The sequence below is a fragment of the Xylona heveae genome, assembly GCF_001619985.1.
Source record: "Xylona heveae TC161 unplaced genomic scaffold L228scaffold_13, whole genome shotgun sequence".
In the NCBI taxonomy this organism is placed as follows: domain Eukaryota; kingdom Fungi; phylum Ascomycota; class Xylonomycetes; order Xylonales; family Xylonaceae; genus Xylona; species Xylona heveae.
In genome coordinates, this window is record NW_017264205.1 from 441,563 (window position 1) to 465,244 (window position 23,682).

At 49.4% G+C, this 23,682-nt stretch overlaps 7 protein-coding genes across 7 annotated transcripts; 3 read left to right on the top strand and 4 right to left on the bottom strand.

Moving 5' to 3' along the window:
- Positions 1 to 3,776: 3,776 nt before the first annotated feature.
- Positions 3,777 to 6,176, bottom strand: L228DRAFT_251053 (hypothetical protein). Its single transcript, XM_018333469.1, has one exon. It carries the CDS (start codon positions 6,065 to 6,067, stop codon positions 4,199 to 4,201), a length of 1,869 nt encoding a protein of 622 aa, XP_018185014.1. The 5' UTR covers positions 6,068 to 6,176; the 3' UTR covers positions 3,777 to 4,198.
- A 228-nt stretch (positions 6,177 to 6,404) lies between these two features.
- On the top strand, positions 6,405 to 7,188 carry L228DRAFT_285871 (DUF866-domain-containing protein; the record flags this gene model as incomplete). The annotated part of the gene is made up of 5 exons (XM_018336386.1): positions 6,405 to 6,439; positions 6,509 to 6,623; positions 6,694 to 6,759; positions 6,833 to 6,955; positions 7,045 to 7,188. 5 exons carry the CDS (start codon positions 6,405 to 6,407, stop codon positions 7,186 to 7,188), a joined length of 483 nt encoding a protein of 160 aa, XP_018185015.1.
- Positions 7,139 to 8,090, bottom strand: L228DRAFT_263780 (hypothetical protein). Its single transcript, XM_018334525.1, has 2 exons — positions 7,859 to 8,090; positions 7,139 to 7,799 (listed from the first exon to the last, which is right to left on the bottom strand). Exon 2 carries the CDS (start codon positions 7,761 to 7,763, stop codon positions 7,461 to 7,463), a length of 303 nt encoding a protein of 100 aa, XP_018185016.1. The 5' UTR covers positions 7,764 to 7,799; positions 7,859 to 8,090; the 3' UTR covers positions 7,139 to 7,460.
- Positions 8,091 to 8,715: 625 nt separating this feature from the next.
- L228DRAFT_251055 (small nuclear ribonucleo protein SmF) lies at positions 8,716 to 9,759 on the top strand. The gene is made up of 4 exons (XM_018333470.1): positions 8,716 to 8,922; positions 9,011 to 9,048; positions 9,188 to 9,343; positions 9,416 to 9,759. The coding sequence occupies exons 1-4, from the start codon at positions 8,917 to 8,919 to the stop codon at positions 9,486 to 9,488; spliced, it is 273 nt and encodes a 90-aa protein (XP_018185017.1). The 5' UTR covers positions 8,716 to 8,916; the 3' UTR covers positions 9,489 to 9,759.
- Positions 9,760 to 9,859: 100 nt separating this feature from the next.
- Positions 9,860 to 13,372, bottom strand: L228DRAFT_285874 (hypothetical protein; the record flags this gene model as incomplete). The annotated part of the gene is made up of 3 exons (XM_018336387.1): positions 9,860 to 12,578; positions 12,685 to 13,252; positions 13,303 to 13,372. 3 exons carry the CDS (start codon positions 13,370 to 13,372, stop codon positions 9,860 to 9,862), a joined length of 3,357 nt encoding a protein of 1,118 aa, XP_018185018.1.
- A 3,333-nt stretch (positions 13,373 to 16,705) lies between these two features.
- On the bottom strand, positions 16,706 to 20,432 carry L228DRAFT_43888 (Skb1 methyltransferase). The gene is made up of 3 exons (XM_018336598.1): positions 19,307 to 20,432; positions 17,458 to 19,124; positions 16,706 to 17,056 (listed from the first exon to the last, which is right to left on the bottom strand). Exons 1-3 carry the CDS (start codon positions 20,106 to 20,108, stop codon positions 16,880 to 16,882), a joined length of 2,646 nt encoding a protein of 881 aa, XP_018185019.1. The 5' UTR covers positions 20,109 to 20,432; the 3' UTR covers positions 16,706 to 16,879.
- Positions 20,433 to 20,691: 259 nt separating this feature from the next.
- L228DRAFT_257143 (P-loop containing nucleoside triphosphate hydrolase protein) lies at positions 20,692 to 23,660 on the top strand. The gene is made up of 3 exons (XM_018333963.1): positions 20,692 to 21,122; positions 21,183 to 23,046; positions 23,176 to 23,660. The coding sequence occupies exons 1-3, from the start codon at positions 20,782 to 20,784 to the stop codon at positions 23,293 to 23,295; spliced, it is 2,325 nt and encodes a 774-aa protein (XP_018185020.1). The 5' UTR covers positions 20,692 to 20,781; the 3' UTR covers positions 23,296 to 23,660.
- Positions 23,661 to 23,682: the final 22 nt, after the last annotated feature.

The window sequence follows — 23,682 nt, forward strand, 5'->3', positions numbered from 1 at the left end:
TCGCGCCTCTTTGCTTACACCAGACCTTCTATCTTCCAAAGACGCAGAGGCGGCGGCGGCAGCGGCGGCGGCGGCGGGTGACGAAGTAGAAGCTACAGTGGACGTCTCAGAATCAGAAACATCAGGCGCCGAAGTGACTTCGGCGAGGCGCTTGGCGATGTCCATGTGGCCACGCAGCGCAGCGTGTTCCTTGGCTGTCCACCCGGAAGAATCAGCCTTTTCAAGGTCCGCACCGGCTTCAATCAATATTTCGACGACTCCCAAATGACCATCAACGCAGGCGATGAAAAGCGGAGTCCAAGAAAATGTATTCTCGACCAATTCTGTATTGGCACGTTGCGCGGATGAGCCCTTGACTAGAGCACGCGCACATTTTTCATGGCCAAAGCGGGCTGCGACATGTAACGCCGATTCACCCTGTTCATCCTGATAGTTGATGTCCACGCCGGCCTCGACAAGCATCTCGACAATGACATGAAAGTTTGACTTTGTGGCCAAGGAAAGCACCGCACCTGACTTAGATACCGCTTTCCGCGCCGCCGCCTTGTTGTCGCTCGAGCCCTTCCAGTTCTCTGCCTCGAGCAGAGTTTTGGTGGTCAGGGGGTGCCCACCAAGTACACTCAAGTGCAACGGCGCCCACCCATCGTTGTCTTGCCAAACAGCCGAGTCAATTCCTTCGCTGACGTCGAATTGGCCCCACTCCTGCATGTACTTTATCACAGTCTGGCAGATGATGACGAAGCCAAATTGGGCGGCATAGTGGAGCGGCATTCGGCCAAATAAATCCTTTGCTTTGAGCGCCGGCTGCTGTCGCTCACGCAAATGGTCTAGCAGAAAACGCAGAAAGATCACAGACTCATCGTCAGGACCCAACATCTTGGTGTCATCCAATTCCTTGTTCGTCCAATTTGGCGGAGCCATCGCTGGAGGCGCGGCCGGCAAAATGTAATTGGTTCCATTGGCCGCAAGGTTGGAGGAAAGACCTTCTTCCTGTTCAGCCCCAGTTGTCTTGGAACGGCCAATTGCGATGACAAGCCGGTGCAAGCAATTACGATGATTGATGTCGCGCTCCTCCTCTAGTGTATCAATCATGTCCAACATGGCGTCGACACACAACTTTGAGCGACACGAGATGGCGCGTTGTAAGAGGTTAAGCAATAGCCGCTGGAAGTTTAACTCTCGGGGGTCTTCCATCTCGTCGTGGGCCTCCATGAGCTGCTCGACGAGCGTCGTCGAATCATCCGAGCGAATGGCGTTATCAATTGACTCGAGCATCGCCGTCGGCAAGTTCAGCCTTGACCGCGACGAAACATGGCGCAGAGACGTGGTCGAGCGTACTGAACTGGCGTCGTTGAAGATGTTGTGGTCTCCAAACTTGGATAACCAGTCATTGACATTGTTCAATGCTTCTGACAGACCCAAATTGGTCGCAAAAGGCTTGGGGTCGACCCGCGACTCCAAAAAGAGCCGCTGAGAGCGCGTGTTCGGGAGCTTTTTGTCAAGCTTCTTGGTAATCTTTACGAACCCGCGCCGATTCACTTCGGCATACCAGGACAATTGTCGCATCTTGCCGCGAAGCTCAAGCAAAGCAGCCATTAGCTCTTCAATCTCGTCTCGGTCAATACCGTTGGGTACTCCGATTGACCCGCCATAGCGGTCATGGAGCAGCTTCAGGCGTCTTGCCAGCTCAGCATTTTTCTTATTGTAAAATCCATCCACGTCCTCGAGGTTCCGGTCGAGCGCGTAAAAGAAACCTTGAATAGCGCGCGGCAGAAGTCAGTGGGGGCCCTGCGGAGGCCAGCGGACGGATCACAATCACCGCTGGTGCCACTCACCGGTCAGGTCAGCTTTGCCTCCATTTCGAACAGTCTCGACAGCGGCCTTGATGAGCTTCTTTAAGCCCTTGTAGTCAATGTACGCCGACGACCACTCCGGAACCTGATTCCGGGCAAGATTCCGCCCAAACTTCATTTCGCGTGGTAATCCAGAGAAGTCACAATACCGAAGCAAATAAACTTCCCGCCGCAAGAGGATGAAGTCTCCTCCAAATGACTATGAAATGAAGACAACAATGTGTTGGAAACTATTCCGCACGGGAGGCGCACTTCAAATGTTCCCACGTAGCTTCACTCTACAGGGACCGATAGCAGAAGCGTGTACTCGGATAGTAGATAAGGTATAAGCCATCCGATCGCCCAAGAGCAGGGTAGCGTGCCGCAATCCACTTTCAGGATTCGTTGAATTTTGCGGGAGTTGCGGGTAGTTGAAATATATGGAGAGTTATAATGTTCGAAACAGAGGGACTTCGGAGGCCGTGTGCTGGATCTGCAGCTTCCCGTTGGTCAATTTGATCCAAAGATGTATCCACCTCAGGTCTCAAATTCAGGTCCCGAGGTCTCTAGCGCATCTAACCGTCAGCTTCATTGTGCCATTTCCCCCCGGAGCTCCCGTCACGGCTCTCCGCAATCCACAGAACAGACCAAACGTGGTCAAGTGTGTTCGAAGCGAGTCAAGGGCTGAGCTTACTTTGGGAGCGAGAGGAGAAGGCCCTAGCAATGGTCAAGCGTAAGCGCCACAGGGGAACAGAAATGCCACACCGGTGAAACCAGAGCTTGAAGGTAAAGTTGCGAGAGCGGTGCCAGGCAGTTTATGTTCTGGAGCAAAGCTTTTCGAAAAGTCTGTCTTGAGCAAGGGAATGCGGGTAGATCGGATTGCTGGCGGGGCAGAACGGAGCAGAATTCACCCCATGGTATCTTGCAGATAATCGTAGTGCGTGTGTGAGCGAGCGAATGCTGGGAATCGAGGGAATGGTGACGAAATCGCTGGTCGCTTGCAAGGAACGGCAAACAAACCTTGTCTTCTATTTGCGTTTTCTTTCACGCAAGTCTTCATAACAAGCCTGCAGTTCCTCGACAAAGATAATTGTGAAGGAGACTTTTTCCTTCTCTTTAAAATTCTGCCCGAGCAAGCTTTACTGGAAAAAAAAAAAAAAAAAAAAAAAAAAAAAAAAAAAAAAACGAGAAGCAAATCGAATCGAAATGTACTCCGGTAGCTTTATCGTAGGCTATTGTTAGCGATAACGACGACGACGATCCTAGGCTCGCGTGGCTGGTGAGCTTGCCTAACTGCGTAAACTGTTCCCGCTCAGGAATGGAATCCTTCAGATCTCGTGCCGACGTAGCGCTGTAATGACCCTTGAATTCCCGTGAGATAATTACCTCTTGTCAATTGAATCCTTGAATCAAGTCGGAGGAATCTGACGTGCTAAAAAAAATAATCGGTTTGCATGGAACGGTAAGTGAGAGAGGAAGCAAGGACAGGGAGATGAGCAGATTCATTGCCTTGCACTGAGCTTCTATTGTATCATCAGACGCACGGGACCGACTTGCGGGATTGGTTGTAACTGGCTCGTGCCCCGGTGCATATGAGCAGCGTTCCTAAAAAAAAAAAAGGGTGTCATTTGACCATTGAGCGGTCTGAGGACTTCTGGTTGAACACGAGAGTAGGCATAGCAAATGGCGTGAGGTTGACAGCTGTTAGTGTATGTGATAGAGATGTCACAGCTGAAACATAATTGGGGCGTTCACCTGGCAGTGGGATTTGCCTCCCCATCAATTGCTGCACTGTGGCCATGGTCGAAGCCTAAATAGCTATCAACCACGAGCCGGTGCGAGTATCGCCTTTTCTTAAATATCACATTTCATCCTGTCCTATTTCCTCTTTTGCAGACCAAGCAAAGCCGCAAACGACAGTAAACATTATAACTTTCTTTCCCATAGAATCCAGTAAATTTCAGCGTAGACAACGTTTTACAGACATCAAAATCATCACTAGGTTAAGGTGCTTTTTAAAATCCTCCTAAGCATCCTTAGACCCAGAGTTAGCTACCATGCCAGGAAGGGGTATCCCCGATCAGAATATATGATAGAAGGAATTTTCATTCGATACCGATTAGAACAAGGGATATACACCGGTATCGTTGGTGTTAAGGAAACTATATAGACAAGAACATGAGATATACAAAATGAAAAGGTACATAGAAGTAAGCCAAAGCAATCTGGGACAGGACGGGCCCAATCCACACGTCAAACAAAACAGTGAAAATCCCACCACCTTGCTCAAAATTCCCAGTCAACCCAAACGCCAATGACGCAACGCCATAGAGAATATTCACATCAGAGAGCAGTGCACCCCAAGCTCAACATGCACTGGCCATGTAGACAGGACGACGATGCTCCTCATAATCAATATCGTGATACGCTTCCTCTGAACGGAAGTGGCGCGGCGATGAAACCTGAGGAGCCACCTCTTCTTGTTCCGGCAGCTCTGAAGACTCAATGGCTTCTATGGCTCGAGCTGGATTCGCAGCTTCCCCGATAGAAACGCGTAGGTTTTGCTGCTTGCGCAGCTTGTACCTTGCCGTCTTGTCCATGACTGGCGAATGAACAACTCGCTTATGCGAAAAGCCATTTGCAATTGCTTCTCGCAGAATTCGTTGGTACTCCTGAGTCTCGCTGCATGCCTTGCACAGCTTGAGCATCCAGTAGTAAGCGAAATCATCTATCCTTTGCTGCTCGTCGGAAAGGGGACTGGAAGCCTTGGCGTTAAATGCCTGAAGAGATTTCCAGACCAGCCGGCCGGCTTCCCAATTCTCGGTGTTGGCGCAGTGTCGAAGAAGTGTTGTAAGAATTTCCACATTGGCGCTCCAGCCTTCCTCAATCATGCGTTCGTACCAATGCAGCGCCTTCTCTAAGCCAAAAAACTTGCATGCGCCGTTGATTAGAGCCCCGAACACGATCTGATTGCGTGGCGCTTTCTGGAAAATTTTGCCTCCGCGAGCTACAAGGCGATCATTCCCAGCCGAGACCTTGATGCCAGGACGAGCGAGCGCGGTACCGCCTTTGAGACCATCTAATTTCGCGAGGTAGTCCTTGAATCCAAACTTGTTGTTGGTCACAGTGTAAAATTTGAGGCGCGACGAGACGGATCTCTCATTTGGTCGCATATGGCTCTCATCAAAGGAATTGAGGACCATCTTTACCAAGTTGCTTTCCTTGAATCGGCTGAAGTAGATGACGAGGAGATTGTAAGTTTCAGTGTTCGGAGGCGTCGGCGATGCCAGTAAATTGAAGCAGATCTTGCCGAGCATAACCTGAAGGGGGGACTGTCCACGCCGATAGTCATTGAGTACGTCCATGATTGACGTATTTAATGCCAGTTCGCTCTCACGTCGTTCGTGATAGGGCAGGGACTGATATGTCGGGTATTGCGGTGAGCCAAATCCACCTTCTGTAAAGGCCTCCGGGCTATATCGCAGCATGCGCAATCGACGATCCATCTCCTGAAGCCTAGAAACCAGTTCATCCTGTTGTCTTTGCACGGCAGCCTCAGAGCTTTTATCAATATGATCCTCTTCATGTCTTACGGACGAATGAATAAGGAGGCGTATGGCGAGCTTGGCAATTGAGAATTCTTGGACGAGGATCTTCCGCTCGCTCTGAGGTCTCGGTGGGCGAGCTCGACCAATATTATCCCCCCTTCTTTCCAGCGAGTCAAATGCATGTGTTGACTTTGCTGGATGGCTACTGACCGAGGACCCGGAGAGCATATCCGAAAGTCGATCTACCAATGCTTCTTGTCCTTTATCCGACATATAAGTGTTGTTTCGTGTCATCCCGGTGCTGCGCGTATTGAAGAGATATGGACGGAGAATCTGAGTAATATCCCACCCAGGGATTGAAAGTCTAGGTACGCCTTTGAGCGAATATCCTGACCCATTAGCGGCTTTCAGAGCACTGCCAAGCTCAGTAGCCTCTTGTATGTCCAACGCAAGCAACTTTTCTTTCACATCCTTAATGGCATCATCCAGATTCCTTCGACGGGTATCCTTGACTTTGGCATCAACAACTGCTGCTGTCGCAAACATGCATGAATAGAAAAGAGTGAAGGCATCGCCAGGGCGGAGTCGGGGTCGTGGAATTGCCGCACGACGTCGGGCAAGAGCAGACAGGCCGGACCCGTAACGGCCTAGATTGCTCTGGGCCGTCCGAGTCCAGGCGCGCTGCATATTGGAGAGTCAATTAAAGTCGCCCGGGGCCGTCGACGATTAATTGACCTCCTGGGGTCCTCGTGAGAAGCAGGAGCGTGCGTTAGAGAATATCTGCCGGTGACGATCTTCTGGTGATGATTATCGTTTGGAGGTCCCGGTAGCATTTGCTTGGAAATTAGCTAGTGCCGTTTCGGGTAAGGTGCCGGCCGATGCAAATAGTGCAAACATGACGAGATGGACATCCAGTGAAGAAACACCCCGCCATGGTCGACAACAGACAAAAACAACAATTTGTTGCTTGTGTATCCTTTGAGTGTGCTAATTCACTCACTCCAAATTCCAAAGTAATTCTAGTATGTTATCTCTGACATTAACAGCAGAGTTGCAAGGGTAAGCTATTCTGTCACTACAAGCTTTCGATTTCTTTCTAACGACTGACTACCCCACGCAAGCAAACAGTGTAACAGACCTTCGCCCTGATGACACCGAAGAAGATCCTTACTACTACACTTTCAAGGTGCAATGTACCTCATGTCGGGAAACACATGCAAATTGGGTAAACGTGAGCCGTTTTGTAAGTTATCTTGAACCAAAAAAAAAAGTCACCTGACTTTTAATTTTTATCATATTAACCGTCGAAATAGGAGTCCAATGAGCTCTCAGGTAGCAGAGGCGAAGCAAACTTTGTTTGGAAATGCAGAAATTGCAAGGTATATGAGATTGAACATTCCTGGACATTTCTTGCTGAATTGTTTATCATTGACCCATTTTGTGTCCATCTAGAGAGAAGCCTCTGCAACCATCAAAGCCGCTCCTGCCTCTTACCAGTATAACTCGCCCCCGACTCGGCAAAAGGTAATCGAGTTTGACTGCCGCGGCCTTGAGTTCACTGATTTCAAGCCAGATGTAAGTTTAGCTGCAACGAACCGTCTTTTTTCCATACAAAACGTGTGGAGTAGAGTTCGTGAATAGTCTGTTGACGTCGATGGGTCTAGGGCGAATGGGTTGCACAAGGGTTAGACTCAGGCACCAAGTTTGCTGGTATCGACCTTTCTGAAGGCGAATGGTTCGATTACGATGAAAAAGCAGGAGAAGAAGTTAGCATTCAGGAGTTGAAGTGGGAGATTCGGCGAGCATAAATGCGTGAAAACTTTAGCGTGGCGTTGCAACATAAATCTACGGAGGTGGTTGACTTTTCTTTCTCCAAGGGAAATTGATTTGTTGCAAAGAAAAATGGAGTCGAGGAGCGGGGAGATTCAAATTTTAAGAACTCTCAACAATTACCAAAAAAGAGAGCAAAAATAACTTCATTGCAGTTGAAATTAAGGAACCAAAGTGCTGCGAGCTAGGCAGGCGCGTCCACAGCAGAGAGGATTCGACAACATGCAGTCTATCAACTCATTCCCCTCCTTTACTTCTCAGATCTTGCAAATGCGAGCAAAGCTGGACTCATCTTTGAGATTTCGATCTCTTTGAGCTCATACTTGGCAACACCAGGCATAATTGGATCGGTGTCCATGATTTCCTTCATAGCTTCCTCCGACTCTGCAACGCCGATATTGATCGCACCGAGCTCGTTTATCGTTCGGGCAATAGACAGCAGATTTCCAGAGGAAAAGTGCTTTTGAAGCCATTCAAGATGCGCTGGGAAGACCTTTTGAACATGGTCATGTGGAGCTGTCACCGTGACGATGATGACAAATAGCTTGCTCATGGTGTCGAAATATGCTTTCCCGAGTGACGGATAGGCCTGAAATGAAGTAATTAGGAGTCTGATCAAGGATTTATGGCCGGAATGTGTAATATTACCAAAAATCTGATTTCCTCAAAAGGTTTGTTTAAATGTGTTGAGAATGTTATGATGTATGGTCAAATATCACCAAAGCAGTAAGAATATTTTTCTGTTCCGTGCAAATGACGAGTAGGACACTTGACATCAAGACATGTGTATCAAAAGAATAACTAGATCAGCGCATGACTATGGAATGAGACGTCTTATAAACTTCACTGTGGAAACAGCTGTGCTCGCTCTTTCGGACTTTCGGAGACGCCCGGATGCGCTTAAGCACGCGAGTCGGGATGCATTCAAGTATGACGGCCAATGAGTAATCGAAGGAGAATGTTTGCTTATAAACATAACAAAGGAGAATGATTGCTTATAAATATACAGAGAACTAAATTATATAGCCATAAGGAACCTTTTAGAAGGGTGTCTTTTGGTGTTATAGAGATAGTGCCTTCTTGAAGAAGCTTGTAGATTAGAAGGTACCCTTGGTACTTACCTAGACTTGCTAAGTGTTCTTGCAGCAAAATAGCATCCTGTGATTACAGTAAACCCGTCCTGTCCAAATCAAGGCCCTAAACATATTGAACAAATGCAAAGTAAATTCGTGGCCAAGAAAATGATCAGCTGGTTTCGTAATGGCAAAATAACGTCGGTGTGTCGAAGTCAAAGGGGTAGCCTTTTGAGCTGAAGAGGCACGCCGTCACGATGTTGAAAGGGTCCGTTGCCAATGTTAACCAGTGCCCATCACAGCATGATGTTTCGAACAAATGATGAAGTCGAAAGCGAAGACAGGGAATATTCTTTAAATCTAGAGTACATCAATAGTCATCAAATGCTGAAAAAAGTTCTTCTGACACGAAATAATATCCGCTGCTGGCAGGGAACGAGACGTCGGAGCAACACCGCCGTTCCTAATCCCCAGACTCGAGCAAGCGAGAGCGATCTAAGCCGCAACCTTAATTTTCGTCTTCGACATCAACCACTACGACGTGATTGCGCATCATCAATCCACCATACTTGCGTGTCACTTTCTCCTTCCTCTTCCACTTTCTCTTTTTCCTCCCTTATCCGATCGAACAATATGAGTGTAAGCTCCCTTCTCTCTTTTGCGCGTTCCCTGCGCGTCTCTTTGTTAGCTCACTTCGGAGCTCAGAAAGCTAACTTCATCTGCGCAGTTCATTCCTCTTAACCCGCGGCCCATGCTGCAGAACCTGTACGTCTTTCTACTGTGCCTGTAACATTCCATGCGATCCTTTATACTGCATCAATTCAATCGTCTTTTCGCGAATTTCCTTAATCTCCGTACCATCGGATAACTCTGCATGTCCGCAATCAGCTAACAAATGCTGTAGCGTCAACGACGATGTCATTGTCCGCCTAAAGTGGGGTCAGACCGAATACAAGGGCCGTCTAGTCAGCGTTGATTCGTACATGAACATCCAGCTGAGCGGTACGGAAGAATTTATCGATGGCAAGAGCACTGGCACGCTGGGCGAGGTTCTGATCCGGTAAGTCTGCGCCTGAACGCTGACAGAGGTGAAGAAGTTAGAGCATAAGTCAAAATCTAACGCGCGCGCCAGTTGCAACAATGTCCTATGGATATCCGCTGCAAAGGGCAAAAAGGAGGAGGCCGACGTTAAGATGGAAGGATAAACACCGGATGATGGGCAATGCGATGCGAACAAGACCTGCAGCATTGCCGGGGTCAAGGACCACTCTGAGCCTGCGAGAAAGGCCTAGCACGACGTATGGATACGGATAAGCGGAGGAAAGACGAAGTACAGAGCCGCATTCTGGCTGTGACAGGTTCGATTACGCCGCGGTGTATCCATCAAACGCAGGCCGAGTAAGCTTGAAAGCGGAGAATACGAAGAGAAAACGGGAAAGATATATCATTTGGCATCGGCGCTCTAGGCTACGGGATTTATATTTGTATAAAAGAGTCGTTGGAGTATTCTTCTTAGAATCAAAACTTTTCCTTCACGATAAATCTACATGTCATTAATTTCGACTGCGTCAGAATCTTACTCTATCTCCTCAATCCTGGGCCTCGTTCTCTGTTGACTCTCAGGATTGATCGCCAGCCCAGCTATCCCTACTCCTTGTTCTCCAAATGCGTTCCCAGCCCCGAGACCAACTTCAGTAATTTCTCCAGCTTCATGACCAGGACCAATGCCTTGCGTACCGAAAATCCCCAAACTCTTGCCCTGCCAGACTTCCATCTCCTCCACCACAGTTCTCGCGTGGCCCACCACAATCTCATCTCTATCCGTTGCCTCAATGTACTTCAGGACGCGAATCACCTCTGCTAGGTTCTCCCCTGCCAATCCGAAACCCAACTTGATACCTTGCTCCTGCGCCTTATCCAAAGCCCTGAGCAGGCTCATAACCAGCAACACTGCTGCTCGTCTTAGGATAATTTTCTCATCAGCCGTCTCTAGCGTCAGCACGGCAATCGCCAGATCCACCGCAGAAGATGTCAACAACGATCCTAGCCCTGCGACATTTGTCTCGATCGCCGCGCCGAGAATCGACAACGCGGACGTACGGACCCGGACGTCATCGGAATCTCTGGTGCCTTGCCATCCTTCGATGATCTGGGCAAGGTGTTGGTCGATCTCGCGCTGACGGCGTTGATCACTGTCCTCATTACCCTCGTCATGATCATCCTCGCCAAATTGCGGGACTTCTCCGCCCCAAGCATCTTCTGCTTCCCGTTTCATATCGTCTTCTTTCTTTATCTTCTTTTCGCGCTCTTCGTGCGCTTTTACCCGTCGGCCTCGTCGTCCAGCCACAGCCAGCGTTGCCTCGCCTACCATTTTCGCAGTTTCTCCTACCAGGCCGCCAGCTAGGCCCTCGACGGTTTTCAGCAATGCTTCGCCTAGTCGGAGACGCTGGTCGAGACTGAGCTCCTCGTCGCGGTCAACGTAGCGTTCCAAGAGCGTTTTAATGACCGTTCGGGAATGGGTTTGTGAGAGCAGAGAAAGAGACTTGATTGCATTCAGGTAGATGTATTCGTCTTCGTCTTGGAGTAGGCCCAGCAAGAGGATCGTAGTAACGGGGATATCAAGCGTAGGGGAGCGTGAAGATATAAGGCCAGTGAGCAGAGAAAGACCTTGTGCTCGGACGGGCGGGACAGGGTCGGTGAGGTATGTAAGTGCTAGTTGGTGCGTTTTGCGGTCTTCTGCGTGCGGGTCTACGGTTGGAGCAGCGGTAGGCTGCGGAAGGGAGGCATGCAAGGATATGAGGGAGGAGAGGTTCGTGGCTGCCATGGACAGAGATGACGGAATGGATGGAATGCTAGAGAGGTAGGCGAGAGATGGGAGGATGTTGGAGAGCAGAGACATGTCTCGTGCAGAAGGGGAGAATCCGGGCGATGACAAGATGGTGGAGAGGAGACTTAGTGCGATGGATGCAATTTCTGAAGGATCCTCGGATTGAGAAGAGGAGATGCCGGGGGCAGCGGAGTCCGATTCTGGCTGGACAATGGAGCTGAGGCCAGAAATTGAGGGTTTGCTTTGAGCTTCGATTCTCTGGCGTTTAGCCTTGTCGTTTTCGATAAAGGTTTCGAGAAGTTGCTGTACTAGCTCGAAAAGCTGACCCGGACTTTCGGCAAGTTTGTCCTTGAGTTTTATGAGCATTGTCTGAACGAGTTTGGCATTGGCTAGCATTTTGAGAGAGTTTGGTAAGTCGGTTGAATTGTCAGGCCCAAGCTCAAGCTGGTTCGGTGTGGCGGCTGGGGCTTTCAGAGGATCGAGAAGCCATCGTCGTGTGATGGCGAGGAAGATAGTGCTGAAACGGTCCTTGTCACTGTCGTCTGAGCAGACGAGTCGGATATATTCATCGACCCGCTTGTCCAGTTGTTCGACATATTGAACCATGTTGCGGGAGGCAGATTGGTTATCATTCCTTGATATCACAGCGATTTCGCCGCTCGGCTGGGCTTCATATGTCCACCAGGATCGGCCGTCGTACATGATGTCTTCGGATAATTCAATCATCTGAGGCGTCCCTGCGGAGACTTTGAAATATGCATACAGAAGAGAGCTGGCGTAAGAATAGGCGGTCTTGTCCGTATCTCTGGCTGAGCAGAGGAGTGCCCATAAGGGCAGCTTTACTGGCGTGAGCAACCTCTTGGTCAACCCTGGGTTTGGATGAGACGTGAGCAATGTCGACAGTCTTTGAAGGGCAAGTTTGAGTTCGCTCTCGGAAACGAGGACAGTAACTTCGTTTTGGAGGGACGGGATCGATGATTCCGTGATAAACGTATTCAGTCCAGGATCAACTTTTCCTAAGACTGGCTCGACGAAGCATTTCCAACCAATGGTCCTAGGCGCACCGTATATGCGTCTTCCAAGGATACCGCCGCCAATAATCACGCCCGCGGCTTTGCTCATTTCTGGGCCGTCCTCGCCGTCTAGAAGGCTCAGCAATTGCGGTGCTATCTGACTGAAATAAGCTTCTGCAGTCATCATCTTTGGAACTGATGACAGTAACTTCGAAGCTTGCGTTATTGCTTCTAGCGGCAATGGTGGACCTCGCGATGGAATTGATTCGTCCTTTTTGTTCGCAGGAGGCGGCGGTGGAGGGGCGGTAGAGGCCAGAAACTCTATGGTATGCCGCACGCCGCGTGGACGAAGAGGTAGTAGAGATAACGGTGTAGATAGACGCGGACGCAGCCATTCTGGGGTAGTAGGCTGAAGAAGAGAGGTGAGGATGGGAAGGAGGGAGGATGTAGGGGTACTGATAGCATAATATTAGTCCAGGCCAGGGAATGGAAGCAGTTTGATTGTAGAAAGAACGTTCCTCAAAGATAGGATTACGCAAAAGAGGAATGTCAAAGACATACTTGGCCAGGAGACGCTTAAATATAGTGTCATATTTCTCTTTGTTTGATCCTATACTGCTAGGACCATATGCTAGTTCCGCGGCGCCGCAGATCAAGTCAACTAGGGTCCTATCCCGCAGAAGAGGTTCGAGCCCCTTTCTATCATCCTGAGCAATTTGAATCAGGGCATCAATACTGTCTTGTAGATCCCGTATTGCCTCAGAATTAGGCTCGGTCTGAACATCGCGGGCAACAGGCTTTGCCACCACCCCTGCTGGCAGAACAGACTTTACACGTCTTTCAACAGGTATGCCCACTCCTGGAGATAGTGAGGGATAGATACCCTCGAGGGATATCAAATCGAAGAGTCCATTGACTATTCTCCGTCTTTTTGGTTCATAAAGATATTCATCTGCTTTTTGTCCGGAAGTATCATTTTCGTAAATGAGAGCTTTATGTATTGCGACTAGTAAAGAGCTTGCTTTTTTCAAGACTCTGGTTTTAGGTGATAATTGAGCATTTTCATCTGCATTCAATCCCGTGGATAATCGCTCAATAAAAGACTGAGCGCGCACTTGCTCCAGGGATTCTGAGGCCCATCAGCTTCATGTGACATTCCTAGAGAATATTTATGCTCACTTCGAGAGAATACGGGGGCCAGAAACGCTTCTGCAGCCTCAAGTGAAGCATCCGCCCTATTTACTGTCATTTTACATTTGTCTATGACTTCAACATTAGTTGATTTATTTGGTTCTAGAATATCGTCACAAATGTTCTTGAAATTAATTTGTGATAATCTTTGCTACGTCAAAGGTGAGAGGAGAAATAATTTCATCACGTGATGTCGTGATAAGCGCGTCGCTGCTCCTTCCTCATCGCGTCGCCAACCATCTCGCGATGATGATGATGTTGATGTTGTTGTTGTTGCTTCCTCTCCTCTCTTCTCTTCTTTTCCTCTTCACTCCGATCTTCATCAGCCAAACGGCTCTCGTTGTATTTGCTTTATCACTTTGTTTCATTTGTCTTCCTATTTTTTTCATCTTCATCTGATGGTTTTATCCGATTTTCAGCGTCTTCCCCGTCCTTGCACCTAAACGGCGACCCCTCGGCCTGTGCGATGTTCAACATATACCGTGCCCTCTTGGTAGCGGGTCTCTCGCCCATCTTCTGGGCATCACATAACCCAAATGCAGTGCTCCCTCCATATAGTTTTAGTTCTTTCATCTTTCTGTCTCGTTACGGAGAGATAAGGGTCTAGAACTTAACCCTAAGTACATCAGTCGGAAGAGTCTTCAAGGAAGACTAAGTTTCGTGGCCTTACAAGTCTGTCACTTCCCCAACGAGGCCCACTGACCCTCTGGGTCGCACCTTTACGGGGAAAGCTCATGGTCTTTGGTAACCGAGGGGGGGATCGTGGCAACCAGAGTCCTTCGGGACGGCAAAGAGGAAGATCTCCATGGGTCGGTCATGATAAGTTCCGCAACGGGCACCTATCGAGAAATTCCTGCTGGCAGCACTTCGGTCATATGGGCTGCTTCTGCAATGCGGAACGTCTAGAGAGTGGACGAGGAGAGCGAAGATGGGTTATGCCGAGCGAGATTGAGATTTCAAACGCTATTAGGTTCTTCACATTCTGCGCTGTCATATTTTCTGCCCTCGATCTGATTTTGTTTCTCTTGCAATTCCCTGCTTTGGTTTCTTTGAGAGTTGGCGATGAGCACTTGTTTTTGTTCCATTTCTACCGACTGTCTTTTCGCAGGTCACGCGAAACGCGATTCTTGCTGGCACTCCCTGTTTACTTCCTGTCGTGGTCATCAGAGCACAGTGAAAATCATCTTTGGTGATTTCTTCGGCTTACAAACAAATGCATGTCCGGGCAAAATTTCGGCCACTGGCAGCAGACTACAGGCGCGAATCGTCCACTCGTCGGAATCGCGTCTAGGCGTGAAGCGAGGCGTGTGTGTCCTGTAGGACTGTCTTTGCGTCTTTGCGACCTTGCATCCACTCGTCAGAAAGATGCCCTGCGGTGCTGGCACGCAGCGAGATGCCTTCATCATTGCTCAGTATCGATGTCCACATCATTCGTTTGTATGGGTGTCTCCATCTCTACTTATGAACCGATGGTTCTGTCTTTACTTGCTTTGATGGACTCTCCCTCGTGTTCAACGGTGACCAGCAGGTTGTGGCATCAGCGAGGTGCAAACGCTAGATACAGAAATTTGTCCATTGCATTCACGTATGCTTTATGCATCGTGGACTTGCCTTACTGTCTTGCTCCAGATGATACCACTATGGAACACTGGGCCCCCGGCATTTTTTGCTGACGTGAGACTTAATGATATACAACAAGGACCAGTATATTTGTGAAAGGGCGTCAGAAATGGAAGGAACAAGTATTTGGGCTCATCGACAATGCGTCTCAGAAATCCGGGACTTCTGAGGGAGGCAAATTCAGTAATCGCATGTTTGCAGAAGGTATCCAGCAAGGAGAAGACGACCTGAGCATAACCTCCACACCAAACGTGTTTTATGGAGACTAACACTGGGCTCTTTTCTCCAACCTCTCCTCTCTGACTGGAGATTACTCCCGCTTGCAAAGCCTTCGTCACGGCAACAGCCAATGACGTTGTCACCCTCTTTTGGGTGTGGTCCGACCAGCCGCGTTAATCATCTCCCATTTGGATGTGCTTGTCACATCCTGCGCGGGAATAGAGAGCGCTGACAGCTAAGAGGTATACCAGGATATACACGATACCCCCCAAGTTCGGAGGGATCTGAGAGGGGGAAGGAGACGGTTTTCCATCGGTGCCTGTGTCCGTTTCTATAATGCCACCCACGTTGTACCTCTGTGCTTGCTTCACTTCGGTGATCAAGCTCAAGTCTTGTTGGGGAGGAATCAAAAGGCGACCACTGAGGGTGCTGCACATACAAACAGAGAGACACCTTACCCAAGGCAGCTCCTCGAGGAATCACAGAGAATATGTTGACTCGCACGCGGCTCTGGGATCTCGTCGGCAAGCGACGGCGATGCTTGAAAAGGCGACGATAAATGCCGAAAGGTGACTGGGATGGAAAATTTAGGGTCTGACGTGGCAAGGCGAGGAGACGATCCGAGAGTTGGCAAGAGAATCGTTTCCCTTGATCAAGTTACGCTTTCACCTGTTGCTGACACCTGAAGCAGAAGTCTATTCTATCCTTAACACTGACCAAGCTCCAATTTTTCTGTTGTCCAAACAGGGCGTATGCTAGCTACGAGCCTTGTGCCCGACATTTAACATCCTCGATACCCCCAGTGTTTGGCACTTGGTCTTGTCTGACAGACCGGCTTCTGCTGCGAATATACAGGTAGTTCCCTGGATGGGTGAAGGGTCTAAACAGATATGAACGGCGGGACTTCTCTCGAGTGGAGTCAAAGCTTAGTGCTTGTCTGTCCTAGTATCTGCCCTTTGGCTCATGTGGGGAGTGGCCCCAGCTCTAGCTTACCACTGGCAGACAAGCCAAGACCGCTGGCACTGATGGTACCTGAGGAGTGATTGATTGGTAAGGAACTGTGGTGTTTGAACATACGCTTTGTGTTTGCAACGATGGAGCGCGGCTGGGGATAAGTGATGTTTGCATGGAAGCTCTTGTGGATTGGCAGGCTGACCGTTCTCGTAACGATGTCTTGTCGAGAGTTCTCTTGTGGCTGGTGGGGGTCGGGGTCACAGCGCGCTGTGGGGGAACTGGGCCGAGGAGGCAACACACTGCCCCCTTTACCTCTAGGGAGGAGGGGGGGCACCCAATTTTTTTATACGTCTCCCTCACCCCATATCTTCTTTTTTATTGTATCACAGCTAACTACCGACATAGGTATCACAGCCAATTATGACGGAAGGGCGCGGTTAGAAGACTTGGTGGTGGTTTGTGTTGTAGAACTGGCACCGGAGAACGGTGGATATGACAGCCCACTTGTGGCATGAATATAAATGATACTTTGAAAGGGAGCAATCCGAATCACATTGGGCCAGCTATTCAAAATGATAAAACTGTTCAAGCATGGGATGCAATTGTGTCTCATCATCCGCATTGATTGTCCAGAACTTAATTTTTCCACCCTTACATGCTAAATGCATGACCTTCCTCACAATAGTCCAAATAGATTCCTGTTTTTCTCAGAATCAAACAAATTTATCCGCCATGTGCTTTTCCCTTTCCAACTCTCGCTAAGAGACGATTTCTACATCAAACAACCATTCTTCTTACTCGAATGCAGATCCGAAACGCCCAACCTAACTCTCTTCTCGCCCAAAAGAACAAAAGCCTCTACCATCCACTCGTACCAAACTTTTCGATCATCCGTTTGACGCCAAATAGAGACGTCTAGCTCTGAATGATCTGGGAAATAAATCGGTGCCTGGGCAGTGAGAAGCGTTAGTTTCGGTTTGCTTAGACTTCATTTCTCCTGTTTTCCCCTCTCTTCTCGCGCGGCTTAGACGAGATGGGATCGGGCCCCCCTTCCTTCTCGTCTCTTCTTGTGTGACAAGAGATTGAGTTTGAGAGATGGGGATAGCGGAATCACGCTTCCGGAATTTTTAAGTCGCGATAAAGAACGAACGGAATAATAGCACCTCATCGATGAATGCAATAGGAAGAAGAAGGGAAAAAAGAAAGAAAGGAAAGGAAAAGAAAAGAAAGAAGGAAGGAAGAAAGGAAGAAAGAAAGAAAGAAAGAAAGAAAGAAAGAAAGAAAGAAAGAAAGAAAGAAAGAAAGAAAGAAAGAAAGAAAGAAAGAAAGAAAGAAAGAAAAGAGACATACCTTCAAAGGAAAATAAATCGGAAACCAACTAATCATATCCTTGCTCTTATGCGCCATGGATACGGGATTCGTACTCAGCTCGACATCATCATACAAGACGGTTTCAAAATACCCGCCGAGACCATGACACACGCCACGATCTTTACAGCGGAACGAGAGTTTTGCGAATCGGGCATTATGTTCGTTTGCGCCATCACCGCCAGCGAGACCTCCTCCGCCACTCTGGATGCCGCCGCCTTTGCGCAATTGGCTAAAGAGCAGGGTATTAGTGGGCGCGGGGTGCTCGAATTCCCAAGCGATTTTGATGTTTGGTTGGAATGTTGTTGTAGTTCCGCTACCGGCCGATGCATTAAGAGCTGGGGGGATGGAAGGAGTGCCTGTGCCTTCTGCTTCTTGTGCAGCTGTTGGCTCGGTGGCTACGGCAGTTGTCGATAAGAAATCAATCGCATGTAGCATGACGACGTAGGGCGTTTCGGGGGCAGACGAGTCGGCGGGGGTGCGAAGAGCAATGTCTGCGTGTAGTTTTGGCGCGGAAATGGGAGTTAAATGCGCAGTGTACGAAGATGGGATACTGATGCCGTGCATGGGGTTCAGGACATGCTGTACGCCGTCGAGACACTCAGGGCTGAGCTCGTTGTCGGCAAAGGAACCAAGGAGCTCGCTGACGAGGATGTCGACGACGCCGAAACCGCTGCTGCCAGCTAGGCTTAGGTCGTCTTCGTCGAGTTCGGGCTCTTCTGGAATGGAACTTGAGGTTGTGCCTCTTTCCTCCTGAAGCTCGGATTCATCCCACCAGGGTCCTTTCCATGCGCGCATGTCTGATTTGACGACGTGGACACATCCGCCCCAGTCTTCTTCGTTATGTCTTTGCAGGAGAACGTATGCGTTCTGGTTCTTCTCAACGGCCCAGACGTCGACGGGGACGCGAGCGGCTTCGCTGGCTCTTAATGCGCGAGTGACTAAGGGTCCACGTCCTGCACCGACGACGGCGATGACGACTGATCTGCCCCGCGGCCCGGACATGGGTTTCTTGTAATCTACCCAGTCCCGCAGAGCCCGAGTGATTGCTCGCTCGTACCATTCGTATTTGATAGGATCCTTTTCAAAGACTTCGTAAGTGATGCTTTCTAGGTTGTCGGCCAGAGGCTGGAGGGGCGCTTGGAGGTAGTCCTGGTATCCTGCGCCAAAACGCTCAATGGGCGTTTTAGCAGGTTGGTTTCGCTGCAAGTGTCGCATGTAGCTTAGGTGGGGAGTAGGGTCTTTGGAGCGTTTTGAGGCCTCTGCAGACTGCTGTGTCGCGGCTGCAGCCTCAGCAGGAGTCGGTGACGATGCGCCTGGTGATGGTGATTTGCTGACTCCGCCTGCGGCATCAGCTGTTGCGCTGGGACTAAGAAAACCCGCTGCTGATGCGGCCGCGGCCGCGGTTGCTTGCGGGTTGTTGTTCAGCTCAAACCCTGGGATGGGGCCCACGTCACTGAGTAGGAACCATGGCGGAGTCCGGAGTCGCATGAAGCGTGTGATGATGTTTTGATTGGCTTTAGAGAGGACCGGATAGCCTTTACTGTTTTTAAGGAAACTGTTTTGGTGGATTGAAATGATGCGGACTGGCTCCGAAAGCCACCTCGACTGGACTGCTGCCGGAGGATGATGACGCGGCAGGTTGAGTACTATTAGCACCAACTGTTAGTTTGCGATGTTGATGATCATAGGCCGTAAATGAGAATTTGGAAATGGGAACATATGCATAATTGGAGAATCTTGAATTTTGAACGGCAAAAATGAACGCAGCACTAGGAGGATGGTATGGGGGGTAATATGGACAGCATGCTGCCAAGACCTCTATTCTTACCTACGGACAACCGCGAATTGTATTTACACATTGTTCTGATAATGTGCCACGCATCCCATGTGCCGAACATGTCTACCTTCTTGCTTCCAGGTTTGCTGCTTCCCAACGTGCTTTGAGAGGTGTATTGATCCCGCGCAAACGGTGCTAAGCTGCCCATCACATCCTCATCCAGCTCCGCATCAATCTGGTCAACCATAGGGAGGTTTATCAGAACCTGCAGAAATGGCCCCGCAGCAAGGGCCTCCTGCACAGCGCGAGCATATTGTGCGATGCCTTCTCCAGTATTTCTACCCTGGTGGTGCAGGCGCGGCCCTGGAATAACAATGTTTCCAACGCCACAAAAAGCTGCGTATGCCATTTCCAAATTTAAAACTTGTCTTGAGATGTTCGCGATCAGCGGGTCCGGAGATGCCAGATCAATCCAAGAGCTTGCGCACGCGATGATTTGCGAGATAGTATCATTGGGTGTCAGCGGAGTGTCCACAGGACTCAGAGAAGGTATGACGGGGGCTGGAGGCTCTGACTTCGGCGGCCTAACATCGGATAGGTTGCTCGGAAGTGTATTGCTGCTTGACAGCGTGAGGTCGTCACCAGACAGACTCGAAAGCTCCGATAAATAGTTAGAAAGAAGGGTTAGCACGCGCGAGTGAAAGTACGGCGTCGTGATTGGCGTGGTAAGCATATCATAATTCCATGCTTGCGCTTGACGGAGTATCTCATCCGTGACAGGCAGGGAGCGCTGGGTCTCATGCTGCCCAATGTAAAACGTGGGGTAATGCTCATCGTACCCTGCGGACGCCATTTTCTTGAGAATTGTGTTGGTTAAAGAATATAGCTCAAAGCGGTATCCTGACAAAGCAAATGAGGTGCCCTTAGAGCAACAGTAATTCCGAATTGGAAGTGAAGAAGACGTGAAGAAGCACTGGCCACAAGATCAATCAAGTATGCAGGATAAGCAAACCATGCGCTTGAAGTGAGCGTCAAACAAGGCCTTGTTTTCAGAGACGCAATGTGCAGCAGGATAGGCTGATACTCAAACCAGATTTTTTGAAAAGCCTTGTGTTTCAAAATTCTCGTCAGCAGCAAGGGGACCAAGGGTTGGGTCCTCAGCTTGAGCTCGTAACTGGCAAACCCCTTGGTAAAGTGTTGACTTGTGATTTTGGTGTTGAAGGGTCCCGCCATAAAAGTTTCCTAATTGGGAATTTTCTCTGGTAGCAGTAGCTTCTTTTCATTTCAGCCAATGAAAATCCATGAAAATTAAGATTTTACTAATTACATAAGCAAAGGCGGTGGGCGATTAGTGCGGTGGCAATATTAACCAAAGATGCAGATCGGATCCGATAATTTTCAAAGCAAAAGAAACACCCTTACTATTCATCTCCAACCACATTCACCGGAGTCCAACCTCCTTCCCTTCCTTTCTTTTCACCTCCGCACAATCCTTTGGTTAGACGTCTTTTCTTCCGTTAGTACTCATGGCGGATCGTAGACCTGACGCAACCCAGGACGACTCGCGTGCGAAACGCCAGAAAACTGGTGCATTAACAGAGATGGATCCAAAAGACAATCCTTACCTCGCCCATATGTATGACGGCTCTACAAATGGCGACTACGCAAATGGATCCTCTTCAAAGCCCAGAGTCAATGGCTTCTGGAAAGACACTACGTTGGCCAAGTTTCCCAGGCACGGTTCGACAGCAGCCATGGCCAAAAAGGCAGAGGATGGCCCCAGCAATCCGTTCAATGGTCAGCAACTATCAGAGAGATATTTCAGCATCTTAAAGGGTCGACGAGACCTTCCCGTGCATGCTCAGAGGTAAGGCCTTTTGTGTTAATATGCTCATTTGCGGAGGAAAGCAAGCTAATTTTTGTCTAGAGATGAATTTCTGGAGTACTATCAGAAGAGCCAAATTCTCGTCTTCGTTGGTGAGACAGGTTCGGGAAAGACTACTCAGATTCCTCAGTTTGTTCTCTTCGATGATCTTCCTCATCTTCAAGGCAAGCAGGTTGCCTGTACGCAGCCTCGTCGTGTTGCTGCCATGTCAGTTGCGCAGCGTGTGGCGCAGGAAATGGACGTGACTTTGGGTGAGGAAGTCGGTTACAGCATTCGTTTCGAGGACAACACCGGCCCCAAGACCATTCTCAAGTACATGACCGACGGTATGCTTCTGCGAGAGGCCATGAACGACCACAACTTGTCGCGCTACAGTACCATTATGCTTGACGAAGCTCACGAACGTACCTTGGCTACGGACATTCTGATGGGTCTGCTGAAGGAGGTGTCGCTTCGGAGACCCGACCTCAAGATCATCATTATGTCTGCAACTTTGGATGCGCAGAAGTTCCAGCGGTACTTTAACGACGCACCGCTGCTTGCTGTTCCCGGTCGTACTCACCCTGTCGAGATCTTTTATACGCCCGAGCCTGAGCGAGACTACGTCGAGGCTGCTTTGCGGACGGTTCTTCAGATTCACGCCTCGGAGCCTGAAGGAGACATTTTGTTGTTTTTGACTGGTGAGGAGGAGATTGAAGACGCCGTGCGGAAGATCAGCCTTGAGGCTGAGGAGATGATTCGGGAAGCCGACAGTGGACCTTTGAAGGTGTATCCTCTTTACGGTACCCTTCCGCCGGCGATGCAGCAGCGCATCTTTGAACCTGCACCCCCGGCACGGAAGCCTGGCGGTCGCGCTGGCCGAAAATGCATTGTCTCGACAAACATTGCCGAAACGTCATTGACCATTGACGGTATCGTCTACGTCGTTGACCCTGGCTTTAGCAAGCAAAAGGTCTACAACCCTCGTATTCGTGTCGAGTCTTTGCTGGTCTCTCCCATCTCCAAGGCTTCCGCCCAGCAGCGTGCTGGTCGTGCTGGTCGTACCCGTCCTGGAAAGTGCTTCCGATTGTATACCGAAGGCGCCTTCAAGAAAGAACTTATCGAACAGACTCACCCCGAAGTTCTCCGATCGAACCTTGCTTCGACAGTGTTGGAGTTGAAGAAGCTTGGTATTGACGATCTTGTACACTTTGACCTCATGGATCCTCCTGCCCCGGAGACACTTATGCGCGCCTTGGAAGAACTCAATTACCTCGCCTGCCTGGACGACGACGGCAATCTCACGACTCTCGGCCGCCTTGCATCCGAGTTCCCTCTTGACCCTGCTCTTGCCGTCATGCTCATCTCGTCTCCCGAATTCTACTGCTCGAACGAAATCCTTTCCCTCACCGCCCTCCTTTCTGTGCCTCAAATCTTCGTCCGGCCCGCAAACAACCGTAAGCGTGCGGACGAGATGAAGGCGCTCTTCGCACACCCCGACGGCGACCAGTTGACCCTGCTCAATGCCTACCACGCCTTCAAGTCACCGCAGGCCCAGGAGAACCCTAAGCAGTGGTGCCACGACCACTTCCTTTCATTGCGGGCCCTGCAATCTGCCGACAATGTCCGCATGCAGCTCCGCCGCATCATGGAGCGCGAGGAGCTCGAGCTTATTTCCACACCATTTGAGGACAAGAAATATTATGAGAATATCCGCCGTGCTCTGTGCGCTGGTTTCTTCATGCAGGCCGCCAAGAAGGAAGGTACCGGCAAGACCTACATGACCATCAAGGATGACCAGAGCGTGCTCTTGCACCCCAGCACCGTCCTCGGCCAGGATAGCGAGTGGGTCTTGTACAATGAATTCGTCCTCACCACGAAGAATTACATTCGTACTGTGACCAGCGTCAAGGCCGAATGGTTATTGGTATGTCTCTATTCCTTTCATTTCTTTCAAACCTCCTGTTCTCCCTACTCTCCCACCCATTCATTCATATCCCTTCATTCGTTTCCATTACGCAAGTAAACCAAGTACTAACTCTTTCGCCACTTACAGGACATTGCACCCGCATACTACGACATTGGGGCCTTCAAAAAGGGAGAAATCAAGACTTCCTTGATGCGAGCCGCCGAGCGCCTCAAGCGGAAAGAGGCCATGAAGAGCTCCCGAAGATAAAATTCTTGTCGTCTCTTTTCCCTGGTCTCGTCTCCCTGGTCTATTATGCGTTTCATACTCTGCGATCTAGCTCTTCTTTCCTTTTTTCCCCTCTCGTGTTGGACAATTTCATTGTTCGTTGAAATTCTTTTGGTGCAAAACTCGGGCATTTATCGTTGAGGGTCTGCCTTCTATTCTCACTTGATCCTTTTCCTTTTTTTTCCCTTTATTTTTGCCACCTCTTTATATCTCTTTCTCTTGTGTTTCTTTAAGGCGTTAATAGAATATAGAATCCAGGTTTGGCGTTCGTCAATCCATAAAAGACGCATCGTCACTACTTTACCCTTTTACTACACTGCTAGCTTTGCATTTCATACAACAGATCCAATTTTCTTTTCACATCTTCTC